At 37.6% G+C, this 22,389-nt stretch overlaps 1 protein-coding gene across 4 annotated transcripts in view; it reads left to right on the forward strand.

Moving 5' to 3' along the window:
- The window catches only part of LOC120625468 (protein kinase C and casein kinase substrate in neurons protein 1), a 145,609-nt gene that overhangs the window by 83,303 nt on the left and 39,917 nt on the right, over positions 1-22,389 (forward strand). For 2 of the 4 annotated variants that reach the window (XM_039892551.1, XM_039892553.1), the window contains exon 5: positions 18,764-18,958. In XM_039892551.1, coding sequence (XP_039748485.1) covers positions 18,764-18,958 — 195 coding nt within the window. The remainder of the gene's footprint in view (positions 1-18,763; positions 18,959-22,389) is intronic. The other 2 variants (XM_039892552.1, XM_039892554.1) reach the window with 1 other exon arrangement.

Here is a 22,389-nt window from a genome sequence, read left to right on the forward strand (position 1 = left end):
CTATTAATGTCCCACTAGTTGACTCGTACATTTCGTAGAGGAAAGCGCTTAGTAGATTCAACCCACCGCGTTTCTCAAATGCATGTTTTGACGGCCGATTGGCGGAGTGGGCAGCGACCCTACTTTCTGAGACCAAGGCCGTGGGTTCGATTCCCGCACCTGGAAAATGTTTCTGTGATGAACATGAATGTTTTTCAGTGTCTGGGTGTTTATCTGTACATTATAAGCATTTATGTATATTATTCATAAATTTGACGGCCGACTGGCGCAGTGGGCAGCGACCCTGCTTTCTGAGTCACAGGCCGTGGGTGCGATTCCCACAACTGGAAAATATTTGTGTGATGAACATGAATGTTTTTCAGTGTCTGTCTGTTTATCTTTATATTATAAGTATTTATGTATATTATTCATATAAAATATTCATCGGTCATCTCAGTACCCATAACACAAGCTGCGCTTACTTTGGGGGCTAGATGGCGATGTGTGTATTGTCGCAGTATATTTATTTACCTATTATTATTTATGTAGACGGATACTAAAAGCTCAAAAGGAAAAGCCACTGATGTGAGCCATGCTGATGTTTACGCGAACTTCCGTCTTCTATTTTCTCCATCACAATAATTAAATATGCTTCTTTGTAAACATCGTGAGGAAATGCCTAATCTTATCTCATGTAAAGCGAGAAGCAAGGCAATGACTAAGTAAGGAGATCCCTAGTCATACATACACCGTCCACTAATAGTTATGACCTAAGGGACACCGTCTTAATAATGTGATGGTTTCAGAATGCTGTTGGGCTTACCCCTTTATTGTAGTGCATCAGAAATGTTCGCGATGGCTCATACTGATGACTTTTTTGCCATCGGAAGAAAACGAATAGCATCCTTGATGAAAAGAACGCGGGTAAGCAGTAACGGCATTCTGAAAGCACTAATAGATCGATACGACTCTCCAATTTACAAGTTGTATATTAAACTCCACGTAGGGCTGCCTGGACGCAGAAATATTAATTTGTAACTTTTTTTTATATTGCATATTAATAATTTAATTTATTTAGTTTTTTTTTTTATTTATTTAGTTTAGTTTTTAATTATTCTATTTATGTTATAGTGTACTTAGTGCGTAAATAAAAAATTCGGCATTCGATTTAGGCGATACCTTAAAAAAAGTTCTCCATAACGTTATCAAAGGCGTGCGAAGTCTACTCACCTGCACTAAGCCAGCCAGGTGGACTACACGCGGTGGCTTGCACTGGGTTTCTTACCAGGGCATGCATGCAACAGGAAAATTGCATAATTGGCCAAAATCCACCTCCTACACGACTTGTATATGCATTTTAGGGTAGGCAGTGCTTTTGTGCATGTATGAAGTGCACGCCACTGACTATGGCCTAACCCTCCTCAGGCACGGCAACTTGCCCAGCCTGAAAATATCGCAGAAAATATATAACTCTCTTAAAAAAAATGATGGTGGCCAAGATACAGACAGACAGACAAAAATGAAACAAAATACAGTTTTGGCTTGTTTTCGAGTATAGAGGTCCCTCTAAAAAAAAAAAAAAGTTTTTCAAAAAAGCCGCGGATGATGTGTCCTAAAAAATCTCACTTTCCCCACACCCTTTCAGACCAGACGCTGGATACGCCCGTGGAATTGTAAGAGTTTTCTTTGCAGGTACATTGCTTATCTTAAATTCTAAGTACAGTAGATATAAGATGTTTCGCAAAAGGTACGGCCGTAAAACTGTTTTATCGCCCTCCTTTAGTGAGGCCACTCTCCATTGATAACGCAGAGAACATCTTTTATATTATCTTAAAACGTAGAGTTTTTGTACAAATACAAGATAGAGATACAATCTACTCATACTATTTTAAGCAATTTTATTTTTGCGCTTTCCCATTTATAACAGTAAGTTTTTCGAGACGGGCCTGCGCAAGAATTATAAGTAATTTTATATTGTTTATCTGTCAAGCTGTGATAGCCCAAGTGACGTGTATAGAGGGTATGCACAGGGTACGCAGATGATATAAAATGAAGAGTTATAAAAAACTTTAAGATGATATAAATCCCCAGTACGGAGTTATAAATACTTAAGGGTAGGCTCTTTATAACTCTTACAAAGGCTATGTTAAAGTTTTTTTTATAACTCTTCATTATAAATGATATGCATACCCTGTGCATACCTTCTTTGCACGGCACTGGTCATAGCACAATGGTTAGGAGCTCGACTTCACTTTCGGGGGGCCGAGTTCGTATCCCGGCAGGCACCTCAAACTTTTCTCTATTTTTCTTCTTTATGTGCGTCTTTCATTTCTATATGTGCGTTTTAAGTAGTTAAAATATCGCTTACTTCAACGGTGAAGGAAAACATTGTGAGGAAACGCAGGTTTCCTGCAGGTTGCATGCAGATGCATGAGAATTCTTCATAATGTTCTCAAATAAATAATTAATAAATATACTACGACAATACACACACCGCCATCAAGTCCCAAAGTAAGCGTAGCTTGTGTTATGGGTACTAAGATAACTTTATGAATAATATACATAAATACTTATCTATAATATACATATGAACACCCAGACACTGAAAAACATTCATGTTCGTCACACAAGCATTTTCCAGTTGTGGGAATCGAACCCACGGCCTTGGACTCAGAAAGCAGGGTCGCTCACTGCGCCAATCGGCCGTCAAAAATCGTAAATGTGTGTGGAGTCCACCAATCCGCACTGGCCCTGTGTGGTGGACTACGGCCTAAACCCCTTCTCTTTGTGGGAGGAGACCCGTGCTTTTTAGTGGGCTGTGGAAGGGTTGATATGATGATGATGACGATGTACTGTCATGAAAATTGCTGTGTTCACCCGCGCGCCTCGGAGAGCACGTTATGTCGTCAATCCCAGTTTATTGCTACAGCATATAGCATATCATAATCTTATAAACTAATATATAAAGCTGTAGAGTTTGTTTGTTTTCTTAAACGCGATTTTCTTAGGAACTAAGCGTGCGATTTGGAAAATTCTTTCAGTTTTAATAGCCCATTTAACCAGGAAGGCTTTAGGTTATAATATATCATCACGCTAAGACCAATAGAAGCATAGCACCAATGAAGAATGTTTCGAAGTTGGGTGGTTTTTTTTCCTTTTGAGGGCTCCCGCTACGTGCGCTGCGTAAAATCATGTATGACAAAGTTGTTCCCATTTAAAAGTTCTTAAAAAAGTCCGCGTCAGCATATGTCTATCTTTTAAGGTTGACTTACACCCGGACGAAGTAGCGAGGGATCGCTAGTTATCGATAAAGCTCATCAAACCGCATAGGAGCCAAATGGTGGGTCTATGATCTAAAACTCTCTCAGTTGGGGCAGCGTGGTGAATCCCTCTTTCTGAAACCCTCTCTCTCTATGTGAGAGCTAGCCTTTAGCCCAGTAGTGAGCGAATGTTAATAGGCTGCTAATGATGTTGATGAAAGAAGCGCTGTCCTTTTCGCAATGCTCCGCGTAGAATAAGATGGCATTATTTCAAACCAATCCTAACCAATCACGGCCAAATCCTTTCTCATCCTGACAGGAAACCCGTGCCCTGTAGTAGGCCGGTAATGGATGATAATGAAACAGTATATGTTGAGTAGGGATTCCACTCAACATATACTTCCTTGATCAATATTTGAACTGCACTCGGTAACCATACAAGCCTATTTGATGAATAAAGAACTCTATAGTGTCGAGAACCAGTGAATCTCTTAGTTTTTAACAATGCTTGTCACGTGCTGGCGGTCTGCCAGCTGTTTTGCTAAGTAGGCATGTCCATTTTAAACAAAATCGATTTCGAATTCGTTTCGATTCGAATTTAACGCAATAAAATCGATTCAGCAAACAATTCTATAAACAAGAAATAATAATAATAATAAATAAATAAATATACTACGACAATACACACATCGCCGTATAGCCGAAAAGTAAGCGTAGCTTGTGTAAGGTACTAAGGTGACTGATGAATATTTTTATGAATAACACACATAAATACTTATAATATAGGTACATATAAACACCCAGGCACTGAAATACATTCATGTATATCACACAAACATTTTCCAGTTGTGGGAATCGAACCCACGGCCTTGGAATCAGAAAGCAGGGTCGCTGCCCACTGCGCCAATCGGTTGTCAAATATGTAAGTAGTATTTGAAAAATAAGGTATTATTAGGATTATAGGAAAAAATAAGTGGTTGTACATATTTTTTTAAACATTACAATAATACATATGAATTACTACATAGGTACGAGTACATACCACAAATAATACATAAAAAAGTAATATAAACATATTGCCATCGATTCGTTAGTAGATCTGTTAATGGGTATTTACTATAAACAATTACCAGTAATTTTTCATCCTCAGCTCATCAACGTCCCACTGCTGGGCAAAAAACTCCAATCTCGTAGGAGGGAGGGTTTTACAGCATTGACGCATCACGCTGCTCTGAAGCGGGCTGGCGGACTGTTACGATTATTCACTATCAAAATTTTAGGAATTTATATTCCTAACATTTGATTGTAACGTTTTTTTATTATGCAAATTACCGATGATTCTTTAACCACTTATAATCGAACTTAATGAAAAATATAAATCGATTAATCGACTTCAGATAGACATGCCTATTTTGTAGGTGTGAAAATACGGCGACCTCGGCAGGTGACCTTTTCTTTATAATAACAAGTGTCACCCACGTCTTCCCACTTCGGAGCTTCACCTTTGTGCTACGGACTTTTCCATCACAGCACATTTTCATACTACAGGGATAAATTAAAATGGTTTTGTTTAGGTAACTCAATAAGTTTAATAATTTCCTTATCAACCACGTAAGAGTAATTTGTTGGGCATAAAAATTATCCTTAATACCAAAATGAATCGCCTTGGAATTGTGCAATTTTTTGTGCACACGGAAAATGCCTCATTGTGTTAGTGGTTAAAATGGTCTCTTATCACGAGGTCCTGGGACCGACTCCTGGGTATATTGTTATAATTTTAGGGGTTTTCACTGTTTTGCCTTTTTTCCCAACTCCGTGACTCGGAGAGTACTTCAAGCCGTCGATGCAGTTATTGTATTGTGACTAACTGATCGGTGTTTTGATCCCAATAACTTCATTTGATCTACACGACGATTCCATGCTCTTAGACCCTCCTGTTAAAGGAGACTTCTGTCAAACTTCAAAAGGCCGATGGAGCCGATGATTATGACAACCTTGCGTATATACAATACATAGACTTCTGTATAAAGAGCTATATCTACTGATTTAACATGTCCATAAAGGACGTAACCTACATGTTTATATAAGAGCTATAAAAATAGTTGGAGCAGATACCGTACCGTATTTTTGTGCGTAATACACCCGCGATAAGACCTGCGGCATGCGGAAAGCGTGAACAGATTATTAATTAAGCAAACAGCGCTAAAACTGTAGGCGCGATTTGTTCAGTTTAAAAATGTTAGGATTAATTATGGTCATAAATGTGTAGTTTCTCGTTAAACGAAGTGTATGTTCGTATCATAGGGCTTTGATACGTTTCTTAAGGAACTTGTACAGACAGCGGCGACAGTACAGCGTAACTTGGAGGTTTTTTTGGAGGTCCACTGCAAGTTAGCCCTTGACTGCAATCTCACCTGGTGGTGAATGATGATGTAGTCAAGGATGGTAACGGACTAATCTGTACCCCTAATCGGTTTCTACGCACCACCGGAATGCTAAGTCGCTTGAGGCCACGTCTTAGTCGGTAGGGTGGTAACTAGCATCGGACGAAGCCTTCCACCAGACCAGACCAGAGAAAATATAGAAATAAAAACTTTCCAAATTGCTCGTGCCGGGTATCTAACCCAGGACCTCCCATTTAAAACCAAAACGCTCAAAGCTGTGCCAGGGAAGTCATCAAATAGTGTTAACTGTCAATTTTCTGAAATTCTAGCCATAGCCTGCGAATTCGTCCATTTTAGGATTCCCGCAGGAATCTAGTATTTTCCCGCGATAAAGTATTATATGGCCGTCTCCAGGATGCAAACAATTTTTTTGCAATATTTTCACCAATATAAGTTAAGCAGTAAAGTTGCATGTGCTATTTTTTGAAATCCTATGGGTAACTTTTACTAGCAGCTTTTCCGGGATAAATAATATCCTGTGCCAATATCGCTACAAGGATGCAAGCTACATGTGTGCTAAATTTAATAAAGATGGGATCAACAGTCGAGCCGAATATAGGTAATAGACAAACAGACAAATTTCGCATTTATAATATGTGGATGTAAGTAATTAAAATGTCACTTGAACTCACGTTGAAGGGAAAACATCGTGAGGAAACCGGCATGCCTATGAGTTTTTCATAATGTTCTCAAAAGCGTGTGAAGTAGGTACACCTAAACGTGTTGGAATTTGGAATAGTCCAACACGGCTCCGAACACAATGAGAAGAATTCTCATTGCATGCACTGCTCATGCTGGATGTAAGAATATTCAAGTTGCCGGCGTAAATCTGCCGTTTTGTATGGAAGGCCAAACGTAAGGTTATATTTGACATCTAAATAAGTGATAAGTACGGTGTAAATACTGTTTACATAAAAGCAATATAAATAGTTTGCGCAGATACCGGCACGCATCGTTGTGCGTAATACGCCCGCGATAAGACCTCGGGCATGCGGAAAGCGTGAACAGATTATAGATTGAGCAAACAGCGCTAGAACTGTTAAGCTCAGTTAGCTTAGTTTAAGAATTAAAAGGATTAATTGGTGGTATGTCACCGCTATTATATGTAGATTCAAATAGTCTGAGCTCCGATAACCAACTGTTAGTTTTGATGTACATCATCGTATCAAACCATTACTGGCCCACTTCAAGGCACGAGTCTTCAGCCACAATGAGAACGGGTTAAGACCGTAGGCCCCCCCTAACGTGAAGTCGAAGTCCTACCCACTGGGCCATCACCGTTATTTTTATGTACATTCGCAGTTAATCTATCGTTTTATATTGCAGCCCAAAATTTTTGATTAAAGCTAGATTCCAAGTTTTTGAAATCATGGGCGACAGCTAGTTAAAACTCTTTAACAAATAAAAACCGACATCTGAAAAAATATTTAATGCCGAAGTCGGTTTTTTTTTGCGCATAAATTTTTAGTACTCGTACCTTTTATTATTTATTTTTAAATTGACTGTTGCACTATCCCGTTTGTCGTACCAAACATCCTTCATCAAACAAAGGTTGTCTGGAGGAGATCGCTTCAAACGATAAGGCCGCCTTGGCGCACATATATTTATTTCTTTTGTTTTGTTCAATTTGTTTTTTTTCTTTATGTGCAATAAAGACGTTCTCTCTATCTATCTATCTACTGTGGTTTCCGGTCGCGAGCAAATATACAAAAATACTAACTTTGATATCATACGGGTTTAGTTATCAGGGCCTCTAGCTTATTTTATAGTGAAGCTTTGGTTACCTGTTTACATTGTTTTTCGAAAAATAAGTGATTTTGATTATTTAAAAAAATATAAGTGTGTAATAATAAGTGTGTACGTGTAAACTCTACGCGCGGTTTAAGTATAACTTTTATTATTATTTATTGATGAAATAGTAAAATGTTCCTGGGACTCCGCCATTTCATTTGATATTCATTCATATTTGTAAAATTAAAATTAATTTTAAAATTCATTAATATCACTTTCACATTTTATAAATATTTGCATTTGTTAAATAGAATAATTTAGCGTTGAAAATTTAAGGTTAGATCAGCACGTGTCAATATAACCTTGTCATTGAATATTCTAGAATATTCTACAAATTTATTGCAAAAGTAATAAATAAACAAGTATATTTTGAGATTTTCAAAAAACTGCAAAATAAATTAATCTTTTAAAACTGTTGAATTTTTATTCACTTTTATATTCAACATTGATCCGTTTGGAAATATGGGAAATAAATAATCCTACTTGGTTTTGATATTTGCCACTAGCTGGCGTATAAGTCAAGAAGCGTGGAGTATATGACATATACTTACGACCAATCTAAATTATTATTTGTAAATAGCGGAAACTACACAGACGTCTGACGTAAGCGGTACTTCCGTCAGAAAAAAAGATCTGAGTTACTCCCTACCTAAAGAAGTTTTACTTCAAAATGTCTTTCAATCGGGGCGCTCAACTCTGGTAACAATAGAGATTGCTCTTGACAGTTTTCGTATTGATCGACGTATTTTGACCCGCAGCACGGCCGCGCGAACAATGTCTTATACGACGAACGATGGCCCCTCTGGATTAGTGATTTATTGTTATCAATAACTCTAAGGGCAGCGTATTATAACCTCTTAATTTATTTTTAAAGTTATTTTTAACAGCGTCATAAGAAACGGCATAATATAGTGTGTTTAAAGAACTTTCACGCCTTCATCATAATCATATGGACACACTAGCTGATACCGCGACTTCGTTCGCGTGGATTGAGGTTTCTTATTCCCGCGAGATCTCTCCTATTATTCGGAATAAAAAGCCTTTGTGCTTTTTCAGACTTCAATATCTGTACTAAATTTCGGCCATATCGGTTCAATCGTTGCGACGCGATTGAGTAACAAACATACTAACTCTGTCTGCGCGGACTTCAGAATTAGGTCTAAAGCTTCGCTCGTTAACAATTTTTAATCTTACCACGGGAACTATTTGAGACATCGCTATAGAATGTACATTCATGTCCTTTTCCATAGGTGACATGCATTCCAAATTTCAAAGCTGTCTACCCGTGGCTAAGCTTGTAAACAATTTTCAATTTTCCCTCAGGAACTACTTAAGGAATCGGGATAAAAGGTAGCCTATGATTTTTTCAAATGCTACATGCATGCGTTATTTCATCCAAATCTGTGCAGCAGTTTTTGCGTGATTGATTAACAAACATCCACACTTTCACATTTATAATATTAGACGGATGGGCGTCCACTGCTGGACGTTGTAGGTCTGTTGTAGGGAGCTTTAAATTTTACTCCCTACGTCGGTTTCTCCCCGTCGGTCCCTACTCTTGAGCCAGACTTTCCACCTCAATATAAAAGAACTTGGTGTTTTGGATACCAGCTATGTACCGGTTCATCTTTTGTACAGGTACCAACCTAAAGCATGAATGTGGGTGGATAAAGCCAAGCTCCTAACTCGGGACTGGTAATTAGAATTATTGACAGCAAAACCTTAGAGCTATAATTTTTTACGTGACCCGAGAATTGAACCAGTCGTAATAAATACGCTGTCCACTTATAGACCAACGCGTTTTTTAAAAGGCAATTTTTATTCCTGTAACTTGAACGTGTGCGGAAGGATAGCATTAATACGTACTATTAATTCCCGTAAAGAGGATGAAGCTATGCTGTTACATTGGGCGGAAGGTAACACGATGCATGCATGCCTAAGTACCTACTTGTACTTGCATCACATGACCTCCCCGGTGCAGTGGTGAGCTTTGTGGTCTTATATGTGGAAGGTCCCGGTTCGATTCCCGGCAGGGAAAAATTGCAGCCCATGACAGACTATTTATTTTATTCATTTTCAATAGGACTACCAACAAAATAACATGTTTTATAAGTTATGGATAAACCTAGCCTTAGGTTACTTATTACTACTTTTGTATACAAAAAAAACAATATTGGAATACAAGAGAAAAGGCGAAGTTACCGGCATCCGCTAGTCTATGCCTCTATCTGTCTACTAATAATAAAGAAATGTCTAGACCACCGCGAAACCGGAATATTGTATTCTACTCGTATTTATTGACTGAAGAGTGTGTATTGATGAGGTTTAAGGCAAGTTGATTAAATAGTGGATAGAAGCAGGCGGTTACTTTGCGGAATTCCATGATAACTTATGAAATGTAAGCTTAATTTTCTATAGTTCGCGAAAATCAGGAGAATCTGTATGGTGTTATTTATAATTTCTCCAATGCTTATACTCCACACCAAACAGATCTTTGGCAATGTACCCTCTACGCACATTTCGCTCCGAAACCGGAGCATCCTCTGGACCATTTTCTTACAATGAATAATATAATTGTTAAATGTACTAACCACCATACAATTCAAATTAAGCTGAAGTTTCATAAGTTGATTAAAAGCTAATTTAGAAACAAAATAAAAATGTAAGCGAAGAAGTCGTTATAAATTCTTCTAGTCATCTTATTGCGAAGGTTTATATGCAGAAGTGCCACCTAGCTATTCAATATTCACGATATTATCTCATCCCCACGTGACTGCTGCTGTGTCGTCCGTTGCAGGTGGATTAGGGTTGCCAGACTTTTCGAATGTATTTTTACTGAAATCTATTTTTGAATATCGTCATCATCATATTAACCCTTTACCGGTTTGCTACAGGGCACGGGTCTCCACCACAATGAAAAGGGGAATTAGTACACCATGCTGGCCTAGTGCGCATGGGTGGTTCTAATTTTGGAATATAAATAACTAGAAATAATAAATAGAAAATAAAGCGCAATTTATTGTTCCCAGCCTATTTATCCTGGGAATAGGGCTGCTTCCTATTCTATCCCGCTGCTCTAATGTCCTCCTCTCCTTAGTTGTTCACTCTTGACAGAGTGGTCGTGGTTGACGATGGTACATTTTCTTTGGCTACATCAGCCCCAGCGATGCCTCCACTTGTTACGATCTTCAGCGTTTCGGAACATTGGACTATGGAGGTTTGTGTTCTAGCTTTAATTATGTCTGTCCAACGCGTGGGTGATCGACCACGTGACCGTTTGCCTTCCACATTCCCCTGGACAACAAGTCGTTCCATGGAGTGCTTATTCCTAGTTATGTGTCCAAAGAACTTGAGGATTCGTATCTGCGCAGTCGACGATAACCTCTCATTGATTTGCTCTAATGTCAGATGGTTTTAAATAATAATAATTTTAAACAAGATTGTAATTTTAACCGGGACCGGGAATGCCTTCAATTTCCTAAATCCGAGCTAGTATAAGTTTCATTTCTTTGATAGTAATCACACAACCTAGTAATTTTTGGCCCAACCAAGTAATCTAAAACAAAACCTCGTGATCCGTACGTAAAAACACACTAGACCAACAAGCTAGGTAATCCCATGCTTAGTTTGTTGTTGACAACCCTACGGTTTTACTTCAGCGCATGTCGTGCAGTAAATATTAGTAAATATGGGAGGATATAACCTTGTCACACTTGAATAGAATAGAACATAAACACGCGCAGGCGAGCCTGCGATAGTGCTATCATTAAAATGGTATTTATAATGCCTCGGCTGTATACCTATTCTGATGTCATGATATAATACAATATTTTATACCTGTATAACATATCAGCATCATTGTCATCATATCAACCAGTTCACTACAGGCCACGGGTCTCCTCTCACAATGAGAAGGGCTTAGTCCGTCCACCACGTTGGCCAGTGGACTCCACACGTCTTTACTCACGATGTTTTCCTTACGCAAGTGATATTATATTATTTTAAAACGCCCTTACTTAGAAAAGTCAGAGGTGCGTGCTGGGATTCGAACTCAGCCCTCTGAAAGATGTGCCGAAGTCCTAACAACTATAACCGCTTCTTATGAATGACTGTATCAATGAATATACTTTCATGGAACACCACAAAAAGTACATAAATAAAGAAAAGTATAACAAAACAGCGAATACAATTTGGTGGCCTTGTCGCTTATATGTATAATGCACGGGAGCTACGCTCGACCGTAACAAATAGGAAGATCTTCTTTCGAGTGGGTGTACGTGCTCGGGGACCGAGGTCCAACCGATCATCTTTGGAAGTTGTATATAACTATATATGATCATTATTTGTGAGAACTTCGGTAGCGCGATGCAAGAGCCATCTAGTTAGCACACCATTCATAATTTATTATTTATTTATAAACTAGCGAATACACGCGACTCCATTCCCGTGGTAAGTTTACTTGTCCTCAGCCTTTTAACTTTATATTGCTAGGCGTAGGCTTTCAGTCTCATGGGCCAGCAGAACTTATGCTTTAAACCCTCGACGCTGCTCAGTTGCGTATTAATAGGTTTTTAGATTATAATCACACGTATCTAAGTAACAGACTGATGGTTTAACTTGATCTACGAGGCAATGTTTGACGGGCGATTGGCGCAGTGGGTCCCCTGCTTTCTGAGTCCAAGGCCGTGGGTTCGATTCCCACAACTGGAAAATGTTTGTGTGATGAACATGAATGATATGACCCATACCCTGAACATACCCATTCAGGGTATGGGTGTTTATATGTATATTATCAGTATTTATGTGTATTATTCATCAGTCATCTTAGTAACCATAACACAAGCTAACGCTTACTTTGGGGCTAGATTGCGATGTGTGTATTGTCGTAGTATATTTATTTATTGATTAATGTACCTTCTAACTTAACTCCCTATTATATTTGTACTTTGTGAATTTTCTGTGTGGTGTACAATTTAAGTGTATTAGTTCATTTATTCATTCAATATTCTGGCAGAAAAATCCAATTACCAAATGGCTATTTTCAGAGTCGAAAATTTAATCGAAGACCTCATGACCCGTAGTAAAAATGCGTGCTAGTCGTAGTCGGTCTGACCGACTACGTTCTAATCAGTAATTTAATTACTTAAATTATTTTCCTCAAACATTTCCCTTGTATTTCATGAAATAAAATTTATCTTATCATTAATCGGTCCGGTCTCTAGACTGACCCAAATAAAGTTAGGTTGTGTTGGTATTCGGTACTGAAGGCCGCAGATAATATTAAGGATGGCTGGTACGAGGGCTACGTGCTCTTAAGATACGGCAGTGATACACGGTCTGAAGGCTAGCTTTACACTGGTGTATTCTATTTCTATTCGACATTCGAAACTTAACTTATCCACGTGCTAAGCTTGTTCACGTGTAAAACATATTAAAACGGGAAAGTTAAACATTATTTTATTAAATCCGGCTCCAAGGACCATTTTCTCTCTTGGATATCAAGATAAAATAAGACGCTGTTAAACTTTTCAGTTTTAAATCGTTTTTACACATAAACTCATGAAAATATAATTTTTATTTCTTTAGTATAATTAAAAGAACATTTTATGCCTGCGCGTTGTAGGAATAAATAATAGACATCATCGGTTTTGACATCTATAGTTCTAAAGGTCAACAACGTAAGCGATGCGTGCAGGAATAGAAAACTTTAATTTTTATCATAGACTAAAGTGGACGGTTTTTGACGTGCACTTTTTTAATTTTTACTTTTCCTGTACCTACTGTATCTTTGTCGCTCACCTCGGAAAAGAAGCGCCTAAAAGACAGCAGAAGATTAACAAATAAACAGTTACTATATACATTTTGGATATTTAAGGTTGTTTATTGAAAAGCAGTTATAAGTGGACGAAACCACGGGCACACGGAGTAGAAATACAAGGGAACAGCTGAGAAAGCATATACACAAACCAACTTATAGACTGCTAATATTATAAAGCTTTTTTAAATATTCTTATAAGTTAGACCTTGACTGCAATCTCACCTGGTGGTGCGTGATGGTGCAGTCTAAGATGCTAGCGGTCTAACCTGTTAGGGAGTATGGCAGTTATATTAAACCCATATTCCTAATTAGTTTCTACACGACCTACTAAATCGGCAGCGGTATTGCTTTAACGGTAGGATGGTAACCAGCCACGGCGAACGCCTCCCACCAGACAAATCAACAAAAATTGAAATCAGACTATTTTATTTCTTACCCAAAGGTTAAGGAGCTACAAATAGCAAGGTATATTTTTGTTAGGTGAAAACCGGTAACCAGAGACTAAAATAGTATACGATTTATAAATCGTATTTGGGTTAGGTTAGTTTCCAAAACTGTTAGATTCAAAATAAGCTAATGCTAATTGTAATTGTGTATTCAATTCGCGTGACCAAAATCTCCCGAAATTAGTATTCAAAGTTATTCAAAGAAAACGAACAGATTACAAAGATGTTTTGTAAAATGTAGATGCGTTACCCGCATTTTCTATTGCCGATATTATAGTAAGGTAACTGCCCGAAAACGAAGAAAGAGATTAAAACAAAAATTAATTAATTATTTGCGGAAACTAACTATTAGAATAAATATAACTAACTATTAGACTAACTATAAATGAGAAAAACATTCAATATTATTGAATTCAAACCTAAGAGAAGGTTTAATATTGTTTTCTTAATGCATTGTTCATGCCTTACAACTAAATTCGCCTTGTTAAGCCCTATAATAATCATCCATACAACCAAAAAAACATGATAAGTATCTACTTAAATCATTCGTTCGTGAAGATGGGATGTGTACCTCTATACCTACTAAACCCAGACCTCAGAGAGCACCGTTGTCGATCACTAAAAGTTATTTAGATTTATTTATTAATCTTTAAAGCTTGCCAACTCCCATTGAAACAGCGTAGTTTTTTTTAAGCTTTAAAACTGAGATCTTTAGAGCATTCTTTTAATCGTTTTAACTGCTTCTTAAGTCTGAGCAAAGTCAAAGTCTGCCTGCCTGAATCAAACTCTCCTATGAAAGGCCCTGTGCCTAAGGTGACGTGACAGTTTACGCCTGATTTAAAGTCCAATAATTTTGCTTATGCCCCGTCTATTTATAAATCGTCATAGACAGATTATAAGTATTATGAAGGTCAAAATAGTCCTAAAATATTACACTACACTACACACTACACTACGGGAACACTTGTTTGCGTAGCTTTAATATAGGATTTAACGTCAAAGGAATAGAGTTCATAATTACAGGTGCGAGTGACTGTTAACTGTTAATGTTAGGTTCTGGGCGGGCGTGACGTTGAATACATTACAATAAATTTGAACACAATCGCATCATCTGAATGTTAATGTAGAATGGTGGATGTGTTTATGCGCCGGGGTATACTGATAGTTTATGTTTTCGCAAATTATGTTTACTGTAACCCTTAGCCATAGTATTAACATACTTGAACGACTATTTCCGCGATATTTTTATCAATAGCAGAAGCGGTGATAGCCCAGTGGTTAGGTCGACTTCGCTTTCAGAGGCCAAGTTCGAATCCCAGCACGCACCTCTAACTTTTCTAAGTTATGTGCGTTTTAAGTAATTAAAATATCACCAGCTTCAACGGTGAAGGCAAACATCGTGAGGCAAGCTACGTGCCTGAGAATTATATAGTGTTCTGCAGTGGCGTGCATATAGATTTGGACCAGGGTATGCGTAAAGCAGGAAGATGGCATAAAATGGAAAAATCGTAATACTATAAGTGTTACATTGCCTACACTATAAAAAACTAGGGTAGGCAATGCTTCTGCGCTTGTATGAAGTGCACGCCACTGATGTTCTCGAGGGTGTGTGGAGTCCATAAATCCGCAGTGGGCCATCGTGGTGGATTACGGCCTTAACCCCTTCTCGTTGTGGGAGGAGACACGTGCCCTGTAGTGGGAATACAATGGGGTGATATGATGATGATAAATATCAATAGAAAATAGTCTTTAACCTGATCATTTTCCGGGATAAGTAGTAAATCTTAATGTGACATAGTTCATCCGACTAAGTACTAAGTATGCTTAATTCTGCCGCCAAGCAGCATTAATGTATTACCGGTCTGAAGGGTGGAAGTCGCCAGTATAGTTAAAGATACATGAGGCTTAAGACCTACGCTTCAAGGTTAATGGGCATAGGACGGCACTAAAAAGAAAACCCTAGGAACTGTTGTTGCGTTTATAGGCGACGGTTTTGTATCATTTTCTCGTCGGGGAAAAGATAAAAATTTTTCTTCTCTCGCAGCTTTATCAATTCCCCGAGCATTAGCGCAAAAGTGGAAATAATATTCAAATAATATACCTACGTGTAAATAAAATAAAATAAATATACTACGACAATACACACATCGCCATCTAGCCCCAAATTAAGCGTAGCTTGTGTTATGGGTACTAAGATGACTGATGAATAATATACATAAATACTTATAATATACATATAAACACTAGATGGCTAGATGGCGATGTATGTGTTGTCCTAGTATATTTATCTCTTTAAAGTAAGCGTAGCTCCTGTTAACTAAGATGATTGATTTTTTTTACGAATAATAAAAATATAAAAACTTATAATATACAGATAAACACCCAGACACTGAAAAACACTCATGTTCATCACACAAACATTTTCCAGTTGTGGGAATCGAACCCACGGCCTTGGACTCAGAAAGCAGGGTCGCTGCCCACTGCGCCAGTCGGCCGTCAAACACGTGTAATAATAAACGGGGGTAAACTCCTATTTCCTGTTCCCGTGCTTTAGCAGATGGACTCGTTAATTATATTCCTTGTCGGGGCATATCATTTTTTTCTCCTGCTAGCAGCAGGGCGCTATAAAATCTGAGTAGGTACAACTCTAAAAAGACAATAGTAAAACTACACACAATTTTTTTTCAATAATCTTCTAATGTAAACAATCTTTTCATCGGAAACTTTTTAGTGTATACTCATTTTGTTTTAATTTTCTTAAATAAACTTTACATTAGAAACTTAACTTTTTTATTATTGGATCATTAAACTGGTAACAACCAATGACGTTATCATGAGAATAACATAAATAAAAGAGAAAGACAGGAGATTGAAACCTTCTAGAAATTACCACAGCATGCTTAATTTAGATAATAAAAGCTAATCAAATAAAGCTAAATTTAAAACTGAATACCTGCAATACTATACAATGAATAGTGATGATATAAAATTAAAACAGAAAATAAATAAATTTAAGTTATGTAAGTAAATGTTTGACATGTTTTTTGAATGAGGTCAAAGAACTACTAAACAGTTATTTCTGTAAGCATTTAAAAGTGAGCAAATTCGAAAGACAGGCGCATGTTGTCCTGCCTTGGTCCGACAAAAAGGTAAATGAAACTTAAGATTTACTTTATAAGACAGGTAAAAACAATAGATTTTATGTACAGAATATAAGGGCAGGGATGTACTAGTCAGAGCAGTCCTTGACTAGCTCAGAAACTAGGACGCTAGGTAATCAATACTATATCGCCCAATCAGGACGGAGAACTCTACAAACCTAACATCAAAGTGAATGTCCTCAAACATTTTCTTCAATCGAGATGGAAAGCGTGTTTTAAGTTAATTTTGTGGTCTGCTGCAGACGATTTTAAATCTTCGTTTGAAATTTAAATTCTTTTATAAACTTCATATGCCATGGTTTCTGCAATTTTATAAGTTACTAGCGTACCCAGCCCGCTTCGCCGCGCTAGATTTTGCTTTATTTTATTTAAACAATAAACTTACATCATTAAATTTTTAATTTAAGTCTCATAATATATTAAATCATTTATTTTTCACCGTATTCATTCTCTTCCATTTTCTTCACGAGCGTGTGAAGATCATAATCTACATGTACACCCAACAATAGAATGTCATCATAGTAAATAAAAGCTGTATTTGACAGTTTGACAGTTCAAAAATAGGAGTGCTCCGATCGTCTCCAAACTTTACAAGATTGCTCGCCAGGTCAATCCGGAGATTCCCTGAAAGTTTCACTGAAATCGGTCCAGCCGTTTCGGGGCCTATACGGAACATACCTCCACATTTTCTCTTTTATATTTTATATATACAGATAGATAGATAATAGAATAGATAAACAGCAGTCCATGTGTTAGGAAAACCGCGTTCAGCATTATCCTAATATTAACGTCCGAACCTAGGACCCCGTGATTTTGGTTCCCGCCTAACTAATCTTTAGCGAACCGCTCAATTTGGTAACCAGGTTGTAAAATAAAAGGAAAATAAAATCTTTCTTACTTTTCAATTATCGCAAAGATTTGATCAAACGATCACCTTTGCTCGAACTTGTGATAAATTCTCCTAAATTTTCGGATAGAAATTCGTTTTTAGTAATTTTTTACATCCCCATACAATCAACTGCAGGACTAAAAGCCTCTCCTAACGAGAATATTTACCAGTTGTGGAAATCGAACCCACGGCCTTGGACTCAGAAAGCAGTTAGGCTGCCCACTGCGCCAGATGGCGATTTGTATATTTTTTTTACTGCTGCATGGAGCACGCTGCTGTCGGTTCTCTGCTTTATTCCCCTAGACGCCAGGTACGTCACCCACGGGAAGAGACGGGGCGGTAACATCTGTATTCTGATCTGACGTCACCACACAGTACATTGTTCAATTATGATATTTACAAAAGAAATTCTCTCCAATTATTTTCCATACATGTTTTTATTTAATGCAACTCTCAACTCAAGAATGCAGCCGGAGACTTTCGATTGCGAACGCCAGGCTTCGGAAATGTTTCAAGCGCAAGTAATTGAGATAACAATTTGCAGAAGTTGCCAACTAGTAAACGCTAGAATTTCTTTGATAACTAACAACATATTGTGCTCCTTATAACTATAATTGGACAGATTTCTTTAAGTAACTGAGTAATAAATACTTGTTATTGTTGTATAGCAATTCGCTTAAATATATAATGATAAACAAATAAATGTGAAGCTTTTGCTTACAATGCGATTTTTTAAAAAGCCACGACCGACGACAGATTCGTTGAGATTTATAATAAGTTAAGGTTCCTACCCATATTATACTTATGGCCAGTAGTAAGCTCTCATAAAAAAACCTCTGGGGCCATTCGCGACGGTATAGTTATTATGTCTACCCATTATCTCGTCATATCTTATACAAATAGGACAAGAAAATATATTAGACTGTTTTTGTCTGCCATAATAAATCTAATGTTCTATTTTCTACTTGTTCACAGTCAATGATACAGTTGAAAGAGCGCAAAGAAATGGACGAGGCCTTCAAAAAAGCGCAGAAGCCCTGGGCAAAGTTCCTGCAGAAGGTCGAGAGGACGAGATTGGAATACCACACGGCGTGTAAGCAGGAGAGGACTGCGCAAAACCAGGAGCGAAACGCGAGTGGGGACAGCTCGTTAAGTCCGGATCAGGTCAGTGTATGTTTTTTTTTTATATTTTTTACACATAAGTTCTGATCTTTTTGGTAATCAACAAATCGTATACAATTTTGACATGTATCTTAAATATCAATACAAAATTAGGAATGGAAAATACGAATTTGTTTTTTGAATATGGTTAATTAATATTCACTTTCATTCACATACGTTTTTAGATAATTTTAAAAATTGTTACCTTATAACCTACTACTCGTTATATACTCAAAGATTTGACTACCAATTTGAGATATGAAGAATTTGACGACCTCCCTGGCGCAACGGTGAGCGCTGTGTATTTGATTTGCCGGGTTCGTTTCCCGGGAGGTCAATTTGGGAATTTATAATTTTGGAACTTTCCCTGGCATGATCTGGCCGTGGTCGGTTACCCTACCCTACCGAGAAAGACGTGCCGCTAAGCGATTTAGTGTTCCGGTGCGATGTCGCGTAAAAACCGATTAGGGGTAGCGGGCTAACCTGTTAGGGAGTATGACTACCATACTCCCTAACAGGTTAGCCCGCTACCATCTTGGAATGCATCACCACTTACTACCAGGTACGATTGCAGTCAGGGGCTTAATAAGATAGATATAATGAAGATAATTAATAGAATTCAAAAAAAATGACAAAAACTAAACAAACAGTCGTGTGTAAAAGCGGTTTTTATTGCTAAAGCAACTCTTAGCACTAATAGGAATATAGGTACAATATACATATGACACTCTATATGTCAGTATAAAAATGATAATACTGTTACCAGAACGTGTAATTAAAAAGTTGGTAATTTTGCATAAAACCATACTTTTTGCCCATAAACACGAATAAAGATCAACACACGATATTAAATTACGACGAAACGAAATATAATTTTTTACGAAATATAACCTATAAAATTACGACTTATATATTTTATCAACATCCCATTTAATTTTATTCGGATGAACTACAATTTCATGATTCCTTATAAAAACACCTGGGTCGCAATAGTTGGAAGTCCACACAGTGATTCAATTCGTACAGTGTAGGTTACATATAATCTATCATCATCATAATCTCTTCTTCTTGCTCAGCTCCCAGGGTATGTAGGGTCGACCCAACGTCCCTTCTTAAAACTTCTAGACAGACTTTTTGTGGTTTTGGCAAATTTTTACGAACGACCGCCTGTCTGACGTCTCAACCGTAGTCTTTGAAGCTAAGTTAATAACTTAAAAATTTTACATTGTAAAGTCAACAACTTCTGAGAATGCTCTCTTTTCGGAGCGAAACGTGCGTAGAGGGTACATTGCCGAAGATCTGTTTGGTGTGGAGTATAAGCATTGAAGAAATTATAAATAACACCGTACAGATTCTCTTGCTTTTCACGGCTATAGTAAATTAAGCTTAATTTTCATAATATATCATGGATTTCCGAAAAGGAACGCATGCTTCTATCCAATGCATAAATACTTTTAATATTCAGACAAACACCCAGATAATGATAAACATTTATGTTCATCACATAAACATCTTCCAGTTGTGGGAATCGAACCGACGGCCTTGAACTAAGAAAGCAGCCCACTTCACTCAAAAATCACTTTTACGCCTATAAATGTTTACCGCGAAAGTGGCTTAAATGACGCACTATCTGGGGCGCTCGATTCCTCCGGCACACTGACTTACTCACTCACTTATTTATGATTCACCCACACCTATCAGTGTCTGTACTATCGCCTGGTTACTAGGTAGTCCTAATCGATAATCTAACACTGCATCGACTGATACAATTCCGTGCACTTGGTACCTATATCGAGTTGATTCCAAGATTATATAAAATTTTTTGGTCGTTCTAATTATTAATCGATATATTTTGTGTCGGTTAAAGTAGAGAACTTTTGACACGTAATTTTTCAAGTCGGTATTTGTTGATTAAATTCATCATCATCATCTTCAGGGCACGGGTCTCCTCCCAAAATGAGTAGGGGTTAAGGCCGTAGTCCGACAGGCTGGCCCAGTGCGGATTTGCGGACTTCACACACCTTTGAGAACATTATAGAGAACTTTCAGGCATGCAGGTTTCCTCACGGTGTTTTCCTTCACCGTTGGAGCAAGTGATATTTCAATTTCTAAAAACGCATATAACACAAAAAAAAATTATGTACATAAAAATATAACAAAATTTCATAAGAAAGTGGATTGTATAAATTTAAACATAAGAAGTTAAAATTAACTTGTAGGTCAGTTTACTAGGTTACATTAAATTAATAATTAATTCAAGGGAAATTGTACATTATTTTTAAACAAATTACCGAATGAAATCTTTCAGATATCTCCCAATAAGTTTTATTCTATAAGTTCTCCCAATAAGTTTTTGTTTTACAAAGGTAAAACAAAAATTCTTAAAAGTTTTACCGTTACACCCTGCGCCGTCGACAATAATTGGTCGTGAATTACATCTATGCTTTTATGCCTATAAAATATATAAATAATGGTAATAATAATGAACATTTGATAAGTGCCTGTGATCGGTCTACGTGAATAAAACCTTTTTGAAATTGAATTTAAATAAACTCCTCACCCCCTAGATGTGTGAAGGCAACGTTAACCGGGTACTTCGTTAAATCCCGCTCGCTCATCAGCACTTTGAACCACTGATGCAGTAGACCGAGCTAATACGTGCCTGCCTACCTGACGCCCAGTTCACGGTCAACTGAGCTGATTTTAGTCATACGTGTACAAATTGTAGGGTTAGGATTTTGCAGCGCGTGAATGTATCAGCAAAGTTGAAATGGCCAAAATTTTTTTTTACCTACTAGCTAATGGCCGCATTCTTAATGCGCTTACGGTCTCGGGTGGCGTGCGGAGTAATCACCGTCCGAAATCGCGTCACCCCAATCGAGCCGAGGTTCGATCTCACATGAGACGCCCTCAGACCGACGATCCCTTTGCTTCTTCGAGGCTTTGGGTTCAAACTCCTCCTGGCAGAGCCTCATTCCGTTGTGCTGTTAAAATCGTTAGGTTTAAAGCTACACACAATCCGGAAAAATACAATGTTCGTTTATTGCGGATTATTATGGTTTTTAAATCCCGTGAGAATCGTTATTTTCCTCGGATAAAAGCCTATGTCACTCTCCGTCCTATCAACTAACACTATGTCAAAAATAAAGTTGACTGGTTGCGTGAAGGATGGACAAACAAACACGTTATGGTATTAATATTATTAGTGAAGATTATAGTGGCCTCACAATAGAAGAACTAGAGTTAAAGTCATATCCGCTGGAGCAGTCCGAGACCATGGACTTTTGAACTCTCTACAAAACACCTATATCCAGCGGTGGACGTCAATTGGTTTATACGATGATATAATCATGGTGATTAACCAAAATAGATAATCCTCTAAATTCGGAATATAAAATAAATAAATATAAATATACTGCGACAATACAATACACACACTG

The sequence above is a fragment of the Pararge aegeria genome, chromosome 7 (genome assembly GCF_905163445.1).
Source record: "Pararge aegeria chromosome 7, ilParAegt1.1, whole genome shotgun sequence".
In the NCBI taxonomy this organism is placed as follows: domain Eukaryota; kingdom Metazoa; phylum Arthropoda; class Insecta; order Lepidoptera; family Nymphalidae; genus Pararge; species Pararge aegeria.